We start from the raw sequence: 9677 nt of genomic DNA on the forward strand, positions 1-9677 counted from the left end.
GAGGTTTTTTCTCTTAGGCACATGTATGGGACACATGTACAGACACAGCCTGGAGGGGCTGTGTTATCAACTCTGGTGGCTGCTGATGTTTATGGGTCCTGTATAAAGATAACACAGAGCCATTCACATTCAAATCAGTAATAAAAGAAATGCATTGTAGGAACATGGTTCCTCAGAGATAAGATTACAGATTTCATTAGGGAGAGACAGTGCACACTTTTGGCAACTCATCCATTTTGCTGCTGCAGGGCTGGAAACATGTGCCCTCAGGAGTGCAAAACTCAATGTATTCCACCCCAATAATTTTTTTTTTTGTAGCTTACTGTCTCCAAGGCCATACTTGACCTAGCTGCTTATTTGTCAGATAAGAATGCCTGAAAAGTGCTCATAAATTTTCCTCATCTATCTTGGGGCAAACCTGTGGTGTATTCCGGGGTTACTTAACATTAGTAACTGATTAAATATGGAGTTCAACCTTTCACACCTGTGTTTTGTGCTTGGTCAGATGTGAGGCACACCCACAACATGCAGCTGACCTTTGGTCAGTTCACAACACATAAACCCTGAGATGTTAAACACACCTTAAGTGAGGGATCACCTTATCAGACAAGCCTTTCAAGCAGCTTGCATGTGCTGTTTAAATGCTACATCTGGCAGAAAGTCACCACCAGCTGTCCATTAACCAGAGCAAAAGGTACAATCTGTGCAGCGGCCACACCAGCCATGGGCAGCTCCTGGGCTGTGCCCTTTCTTTGCTTTGGAGTCAAATGAGGATCTGCACTTTCACCTCAGCACTGGAAGGCAATGTTTAAAAATATGACAAAAATTTATTGCAAGGAGGAGAAGAAAACACATCTTGTATGAGTAATTGCTACTGAAAGGCTCAAGGTGATGAACCTCAAGGAAGGGATGCAGACACTGAATCTAGTGCTGCTCAACAGGATGCTCACCAGGAATTCTCCTGAGCTGCAGATCAGGCTGGTGTGGTGCTGTGCAGTACTTCCAGCTTGGTGTCAAACCTCTCAGGAATCATTTGGGCTGTCTCATTAGCCCTGCAAACAACATGATGGGCCTTTCCCCTGTAAGGCTTAACATTCCCATAACAAATGACTTCACCTGTGCCCCAGAAGAGTACCAGTGTCAGCCACTGTGATGTTAACATCATACATTTTACTTGAGTGGGAGGTTTCCTGGCAGGTTCCCTGCTGCTCAGACTGAGCTGGGTTTCACTGATGTGTTCCAGCCTCCTGAATTCAGGCTTAGGGCTATAATCCTTCAGGGTGGCTGTCCCCTGCAGGGAGCTCCACCCAGCAAGGAGCCTGGCCCCTTCCCCTGAGGATTAAACACATGCTCCTCACTGGCTGGGGTCTCTCTCAGTCCCATTCCTGACAGCAGAATTAGATGAGGGTGAGCCTGGCTCTTCTGGCAGTAGAGCCTCCTCTGCACCTAAAAAGGGAGAGACAGCAACCAGTCACAGCTCTGGGAGCACACCCCAGGGACCCTCAGGGGGCCTGCAGGGATCCCTCACAGGGCCTGCAGCTCCTGTGTCCCCTGGCACTCCTGGGATGACACAGGCACTTGTGCTGCTCCTGGCTCCTTGCTGCTCCTCCACAGCAAACAAAGCCCCATGAGGACACAGGGCAAAGCTGTGCCAAAGAAGGACCTGGCAGCAGCAAGGAAAAATGCCCACAACCATCCTGGCATCCAGGGCAGCATCACAAGGAAAGCACAGTGATCCTGGCCCACAGCACTCTGGGATGTGGGATCACTGCCACAAGGGGGATTTCCCTCCAGCAGTTTGGCAAGGGTGGCACTGCTAGCACCTCAGATAATGCACACGGATGTGCCAGCATGTGAGTGATCTTTAGTGTGTGCTTTAGCAGCAGTCATTTGTGGTTACTTCTAGCAAAGAAATTCACAGAAACAAACCCTCTGTGTCCTGGTGCCTGCTCAGCAGCCTCCTGGCAGCTTCTGGCTCACTGTAGGAGCTCATGGTCCCAAGGGACCAACCCCTGCAGGCACTGAGGAGAAGAGACCCGGGGAGGAGATTCCCTGGTCAAGGATGGGTGTGGGAGGATGCCAAGCAGGAATGGCTGCTGGGGAAACCCAGAACATCCTTCACTGGGGAGGAGAGATGGGACACAGGGCTCACTTGTCCCTGGAAGGAGGGGACCTCAGCTCTCCTGGCTGTGTGGCTTTGAAGCCCTCGATGCTGGTGCTCTCAGCACAGCCATGGACTCCTGAACCAGGCAGCTGCCTGTGCTGTGGGCTCAGAGCCAGCCCCAGCCCTGCTCTGCTGTGGCAGGATGCACCTGCCAGGGATTTAGGGCCACAAAAACACAGACACACTGCCAGCAGTGGCACAGCCTCACCCCTCCACACCGGGGGCAGCTGCAGCAGGAGCTGTGATTCTGAAAACAGGAGAGTGGAAATGTACTTTTGAATAAATCCCCGTCCTGTCCTGCAGGTGCCAGCACAGAAGCACAGATGTGACAGAGCCTCCTGCAGCCCAGTCTGGGCAAAGCCCCACTTTATCCTGTTCAAAGCAATAAACCTGAAACCAGCCTGAGCCAGAGCATCCCAGTCCCAGACTTACCTCTTCCCTGTTTGTCCCCGTGGCAGGCAATGGATAAACCCTTGCACCCCAAGTCCCAGCTCTTCCACCACAGCATATTACACCCAACACCCGCAGCTGCAGGGGTCTGAGTGGCTCCCATGTGATTCTCTCTTGACAATGTCTGTGTGGGGACAGCAGAATGACTGGGAATCCCACAGCATCACCAGCACTTGTGTCTTGGTGCTGGGGACACTCCAGGCATCAACAGAGATGGGTTCAGCACTCTTGGGCTTCTCTGAGCAGTGCTGTCACCAGCTCTGCACACTGGTGGTGTCCACAGAGGAGTGTTCCCATAGATTTTGCTTTTTTTTTGTCTTCTCCTCACTGAATTTTGTGGTCTGGCCTCATTCCGGTGTGAGTGGGCAAGAGGAAGCCTCTAACTTGCAACCTCATCATGCCTCTGGCCACAGAGCCTAGAAAAGTACAGCACTCAGTCTGATGCTTCAGAAAGACATAAATCTCAACACAAGGGCAGGAAGACACAGGCAGTGCTTTTATTGCTGGCTTTACCCCGAGAGGAGAGGATGGAGCACAGTGAAAGCAAACTCCTCGTGGTGCATGTCCCAACATCCAGGGCAGCAGCTGCTGCCTGCAGGGGCTCCACTGAAGATGGCAGCATCTGCAAGGGGATGGGAGAGCAGGGTCAGCCTTTCCTCAGCCTTTGCTGCACTGCAGCAGTGAGGCAGAGCAGCACCAACACCCCAGCTTAGCAGAACATGCCCATCTCCCTCCTGCAGCTGATGTCTCTCCTGAGCTGGCAGAGGGCACACAGCCCAGAGGGAGCAAAAGTCTCCCAGGATGGAGCCCTGTGGAGGGTGGGAATTGCAGGAATAACCCTTTGCTTTGCTATTTTACATCAGCTGTGGGTTCTTTCTGACCCCCAGTACTCTTAGGCACCAGAGTCCAGAGCTCTTAGCTCCTGCTTGTCAGGTAATCTCCTAAATAAGCAAAGGAGCTAAGAGTTGCTAAGGTTATTTATTACAAATCACATCTTATTACAAAGCACATCAGTCTCAAAAGGCAATAGCAAAAGCAATGGCAAGCAATGGCAAAAGAAGTAGCAATAAGCAAATGGCTAGAAGCCCTGGCAAAAGCCAATAGCTAAAAGCCAGAATGGCTAAAAGCAACAACTCTCCCAATACATATTCTTATACAGGATTTTTCTAACAAGCTAAGATGCAAACTCAGACCAGCATTCCTTAACCTATTAGAATTCTAGTTTCTTAGCACACCAGGTTACTCACTGCTACTGTGGCATTTGAGACCTTTTACTCGCTAAAAGCATTAGAACTCACTCTAAAACCATCCCCAAAAGCACCTGACTAATGTAACAACATCACCTGCACCTGCACCTGCACCAGCAGCTCCTTCCCTCCCTGCCACCCCTGCAAGGCACAGCACCAGCTTCTGCCACTCTCACTTTTGGTTTTAGAGCTTTAATTAAAACAAGCAAGCAAACAAAAATAGAGGATGCTCCCACAGGAGGAATCTCACACAGACACATTCCTTGCCCTGTGCCCAAGCTCTGCACCACTTTGCTAAGCACTCTGAGAGGATTGTTTTCACATCAAAATTGCACATTTACACGAAGTTAAGTATTAAACAACACAATAAACGGGGTGGGGCAGCTCTGCCCAGCACTCAGACCATGCCATGGAGCTCATTACCCACATCAGGGTGGCACTGGCTGTGGCATTGTGTTTGTACTGACTAATGCCAACAGCTGGCAAAGGGCTGATGGCTCTGCTGGCAGCCCCTGTGACTCCCCAGCATCTACAGACACATCCCAGCTGCCAGACACAGCCTGCAGGGCCAGCCCTTGTTCCTGGCAGCCTCAGGAAGAGGAAAAAGATTGCTGAATTACAGTGTAAGGGGGAGAAAAAGCTGGTAAAAATCTCTACATGGTGTCTGCTCCTGACTTTTTGCAGTGGAAGCATGGCTGGGCTGTCCCTGTCAGAGACACCTGTGAGTGCAGCAGGGGATCCTGCACCCACTGTCCCTCTCTGGAAGCCTCCTGGCCATGCCTTGGCCAGCTGTCCCTGTTTGTTCATCCACAAGGTCCCAGGTAATTCCCACCACCTCTGCAGCCAGTGTAACACCTCCTGGCATGCCAAAACAGCAGCTCCTTCAGGAAGCCTTGGCACACAATGATCTGAAAGCAAGGTCCAGGAGGGCAGGGAAGGAGACAAACCATGGGCAGGCTGTGCATTGGTAACCCAGCATGGGGCTCCCCTGCAGGGACAGGGATGTTCAGCAGCAGGATGACCACAGGGACCACAGGGAGAAGTGTGGACAGGAGCAGCAGCAGCAAGAGAAGCTTTAGGGGCAGGATGCCTCCAGCCAGGCTTCCCCTTCCCCTTCCCAGAGCACACCACATCCCTGCATGGGTGGAGGCTGCAGTGCAGAGCAGGCAGCAGCCTGGAGAAGCCTCTGGCACACACACCTCCTGAGAGATGGCCCAGCACACCAAATGTGTCACAATCCTACAGTTCACAGCCCCATGGCATCACCAGCTATGCTGGAGTGACTGATGGGGACAAAAGGATCCTGGGGTGCATGCAACCATTTCACCAGCAGCCAGGGTCAAAAAGCAGCATCCACAGGCACTGTATATGCACAATCTGTGCAAAAACTGCAGTTCTCTGCCCCTGCTCCCCACATCTGTCAGGATGCCATCAGCAGCACACACCACACTGTGGTTAACCCTGAAGCACTTTTCCAGGCAGAAAACCTCACCTTTGCTTCCAGCCCTTCCCCTTGCCCAGCATCACCACTTCAGCCAGGAGGAGATTCCATACCACAACCAAAACAAAGCCATGGCATACATACTTTCCAAGCTGTCCTTGTCCCAGCAGATATGTGTCCTGCTCCTGGTTCTCATGCTTTCTATGTGCTCTGTAAATGACCTCTGCTCCCTCTGACTAATGCCAGCTTAGTGCTGCTCAATGCAGCAGCTCCCCTGCTACATTCCTGCTGCCTGCCTTGGTCTTTCCCCAGCTGGAGGTTCTCCATGCCCAGAACCCCATTGGGAGAACTTTCCAGAGAAGGCACTTTGTTCCCAGGCTCCTGTGCTGCCACCTTGCCTTTGTCAAACCTGAGCACCCACAAGAACTGCCTGTAACTGCACTGGGTGACACGGGGGTGGCCTCTCTCAGGCTAAAAATGAATTTTTCTGCATTGCCAGGGATCATCCACAGCACCATTCTGAGCCATCTGGGTTTAAGCAGCTGGGAGTGCCATCCCACCCACCCACCCTGCAGCATGGGCCTGCCCTTCAAAAGCTCTGTGGTGAAGCTGAAGGCAGAGGGGAAACAAAAACCCAATCATATTCTCCTTAAAGAATGAAGCTGGGAGATATTTGTGGGGATAAAAAGTCCTTTAGCATTTCTCTTGAGAGTGATGGAGAGAGGGTGGATGCAACCTCCACCTTCTGGATGGGAATGTGTTAAATATCCTTTCTAAAAGCTGATCCAGTAACAGAATACTGGTGAAAATCTCTGCAGCAAGCACAGGGAAATCTCAGCTACAACAGGGGCTACTGAGATGGACTGAGCAGGAGAAGGATGGGTGGTGCAAGAGTGACATACACAGAGGTAGGAAGACAAATTCAAAACTTTATTTCTGCAGTTAATAGGGAAAAATCATTAAATGTCATCGAGGCAAGCCCCAGATGGTGCATTTCCAAGAGCCAGGGCAGCAGTGACTCCTGCCTGCAGCAGTTCCAAGGATGCAGCGAGGATGGCAGCATCTGCAACAGGATGGGAGAGGCGTGTCAGGGAGTGGGGCTGTGCCTCACCACACCCTGTGTGTCCCCCCTGTCCTTCCCCCTCCACCCTACACAAGGTCCCCAGTGACAGGACAGGTCACTCTTGTCACTTGTCCATGGCCATTTCCCCACTGCAGCAAACTTTGTCAGGTGTCAAGAGCTGGCAGGAGAGGCTCTGGGAAGCCACCCCAGAGCTGCTGTGTGTGTGACAGCAGCTTTATGGACCAGCACCAGCACCCCAGCTTACCAGAATATGCCGAGCTCCCTCCTGCGGTTGATGTCTCTCTTTATTTGGCAAACAGAGCACATGGTGCACCACATGGTGACACAGAAGTCAGAGCAAATGGACCCCTGTTAGGGAGAAACTGGTCAGGGACAGAGGCTACCCAGAAGCCATCTTCTAGCTGAGATAATATTAATCACATTCCAGGCCAAGTACTCTTTTTTTCTTGGCAGACTGCAGCATCCTTAGTAGAAAAACACTGCAGCCTTGGTCTGGCAAACCCCAAGCCACGGAAAGGAAGGAAGGAGCCCTTTGTGCAGGCTGCAGATAGCTACTTCTTTTTTGATTTCTGAAGTTCAGGCTGGGAAGAAAAATGCACACATGAACAGACAGAGTGGGCCAAGTGAACTTGGGCCCCCATGGTGTGCATTTGGGATGGCAGCAACCACCTCCCCTGCAGGAAGGAACAACCTCACAAGAATGTACTGTCCACCTTTCTCCCAAACCTGATTATGGATCTTTATCCTTGTAACCAGCTTCACCTATTCTTTAGTGAGCCCACAGTTATCTCAAAGGAGGAAGCAGCAGCTGAGGTGAGTGTGAATGGGGAAAAAAGGGGGAATGGAAATCTGTGCTGCCCTGAGCCCCTCCCCGAAGTGCAGAGAGGGGTGCCCGGGGCGCCCTGCCCTTCAGGCTCGCAGCAGGGCGAGGGGCAGGCTCGGCACTCACCGGGATGTTGTATCTGGTGCGGTACAGGGTCCTCATGGCCACGCTGGTCCCGCACAGGCAGCACTCGTTCATGTCCCCGGCCACCTGGCACGCCAGGCACGGGAAGCAGAACATCCCGCAGCAGCCTGCCGGGGGAGAAACACAGGGGTGAGGCCCTGCCGTGGCTGCACAGGGCTGGCAGGGCAGGGAGCGTGTCTGGGCACTCACAGACGCCGCAGTCGGAGCAGCAGTCCATCAGGCCCGTCTGCCACGTGCACCTGGACACGGAGGACACGGGCGCGCCGTACTGCGGCTGGATCGTCACCACGGTCGGGGCTGCCATCCCAGGCTCTCTTCTGGAAGACGCAGGAAGCACTCAGGGAAAACGCTGAACCTCCAGCCTAGCTGGTGGCTGCCACCCTTCAGCAGGCTGCCTTTTGCCCAGCTCCCTAGCTGCCACTGGGGGTGATAGAGCATATCCGTATCTTGCCTGCATTTCTATCTTTTCAAGGTTTTCACGTTATCTGCCTTTTTATCCAGCCTTCAAGATAGCACCAGGTCACTGATGTTTCCCACCCCACCCCACAAAGGCTTGGCTAGTGCTTAGACAGGGCTCCTTCCCCTTGTGCTGAGCTGGGCTGGGCAGTGAACCCAGGCTAAAGGGAGTGACTTGGGCATTTGGTTGTTGGACCTGGTGTATTTTACACTAGATGGCTTTGGCATGGGCACAGAGCGTGTGGGAAGCACCTGTGGACTCATTTCCTCATAGCAAAGCCCGGCTGCACTCAAGAGAGATACTATGGAGAACTCGTATCTCTGGTTTCTGGATGCAGCGAGCCAGAAAGGGAGAAAACCAACATCTGAAGTCTGACCCTCTCTCCTTGCCTTCCTGTGGTTAAACAAGCAAGCAAATCTTGAAAATCAGTGAGCCTCAGGTCTGAAGTAATAATAATGATGATAGTGATGATAACAAGAATAACAACAAGAACAATTCCTCTCTGCTTCTAATTCCCTAGCCAAGTAAAAAAAGCACAAAATATTTCTGGATAACAATTCAGAGGAAGTTTGGACATGGGTGAGGTTCTCTGAGATAAGATAAACTCCCTGCTCGAATTTGTTGAGACTTTTTCTGTAAGCAGGGCTGGTTTCTCGTATTTCTTAGAAACAGCAGTTCGACAAAGGCAGACCCACCCTGCTGGGTGATGAGGCTCCTCCCCTTCTCCTCTCCTGCTGCTCCTGAGCTCAGATCCCAGAACAGAAACCGAAATTAGGGATGAGGGGGGAGGGGGTGCACCTTTTTTCTCCATCCTTTGGAGATATGCGTGTTTCTCCAGAAATCCCACTCCTGGCTGCTGCCGGCAGCACATCCAGCCTGCAATTCCGGCGGGAATGCAGCTGGAGGTGGCATCAGGTGTGCGTCCAGAGAGATGCCTGTGCCTAGCCACAGCTTCCCCTGCCTGCCCACAGCACGGACACGTGGAGAATCTCCCTACACTGTTACACACGAGGGTTCTCCACCTCGCTTCTCCTCTCCCAGCTGCAAACAAGACTGAGGAGTTTGAAGCACAGCTGCGCTTGCCAGCACACCCCACTGAAAGGACAGCCAGCACACAGGGAGACAGGAATCAAAAGAATCAAAAGCCATCGATATCCGAGCTTCTGGTGGGGCAGCCCAGTTTAAACAGAGAGTAAAGTACCAGTGAAATTCCTTCAAAACATTTATACAACGGTGTTAGCATCAGAAAGCAGCAAGCAAAGGTAAACTCTGCATAACCCAGCTTTTCTACATAGCTTTTTAAAAGCCCCCACTCCCCCAAGTAGGATTTGCCTATTTGATTTCTATTTTGTGCAAAGCAGGAAAAAAAAGAAAAAAAAAATCCCTAATTTGACACTAATATCCCACTCTGCCCAGGCTAAAAAGTTACTAAAAAGTTACTAAAGTTACTTCCATGCTTTTAGAGGACTAACCTGGTGAGCAGCCTTGGTCAGTGCAAGCTTCCTCTCCAGCCGGGACTCTGCACAAAGAGGCTCTGGCGAAGGTGAAACTAACCTTAACTCCCTCGGATGTTCTCATTGGCAGCCAGCATAACAATGGGTGGGAGGTAACTTGAAGGGGGAAGTCAAGAGCTGTGCCCTGTCCTTAAAACTGTGGATTTTACACATGCACAACACAGGCATTTATTTTTCCTTCTCGCAGGATTAGTTATTCTCTTAAAAAAAAAAAAAAAAAAAAAACAAACCAAAAAAAAACCCAACGAAACAAAACAAAACAAAAACCCAGAAAAAAAAATCCAAACAAAAAAAAATTCCCAACCAAAAAAATCCAAACCCAAAAAAAAAAAAAAAAAAAAAAAAAAGGTTTG

General features: G+C 51.2%; 1 protein-coding gene across 5 annotated transcripts; it reads right to left on the reverse strand.

The window, feature by feature from the left end:
• Positions 1-3149: 3149 nt before the first annotated feature.
• Positions 3150-9381, reverse strand: PLAC8 (placenta associated 8). 5 transcript variants are annotated; one of them, XM_056489615.1, is made up of 5 exons: positions 9283-9381; positions 7543-7670; positions 7336-7460; positions 6631-6734; positions 3150-3236 (listed from the first exon to the last, which is right to left on the reverse strand). In XM_056489615.1, coding segments are annotated over exons 2-5 (345 nt in total). In that variant the 5' UTR covers positions 7658-7670; positions 9283-9381; the 3' UTR covers positions 3150-3235. The 5 variants fall into 5 exon arrangements, with proteins under 5 accessions (XP_056345590.1, XP_056345587.1, XP_056345588.1 ...); XM_056489612.1 differs by lacking the exon at positions 3150-3236 and adding an exon at positions 6212-6365; XM_056489613.1 differs by lacking the exon at positions 3150-3236 and adding an exon at positions 6212-6365 and having other exon boundaries at positions 7543-7667; positions 9283-9374.
• Between the last annotated feature and the right edge of the window lie 296 nt (positions 9382-9677).

Source organism: Oenanthe melanoleuca, chromosome 4, assembly GCF_029582105.1.
Source record: "Oenanthe melanoleuca isolate GR-GAL-2019-014 chromosome 4, OMel1.0, whole genome shotgun sequence".
NCBI lineage: Eukaryota > Metazoa > Chordata > Aves > Passeriformes > Muscicapidae > Oenanthe > Oenanthe melanoleuca.

Coding starts and splice junctions, on each gene's coding strand:
- PLAC8 (XM_056489610.1), bottom strand. CDS start 7,657: ATGGCAGCCCCGACCGTGGTGACGATCCAGCCGCAGTACGGCGCGCCC. Junction 7,461..7,542: donor CTGCTCCGACTGCGGCGTCT/GTGAGTGCCCAG, acceptor CTCCCCCGGCAG/GCTGCTGCGGGATGTTCTGC. Junction 6,735..7,335: donor GCACCAGATACAACATCCCG/GTGAGTGCCGAG, acceptor TCTCCCTAACAG/GGGTCCATTTGCTCTGACTT.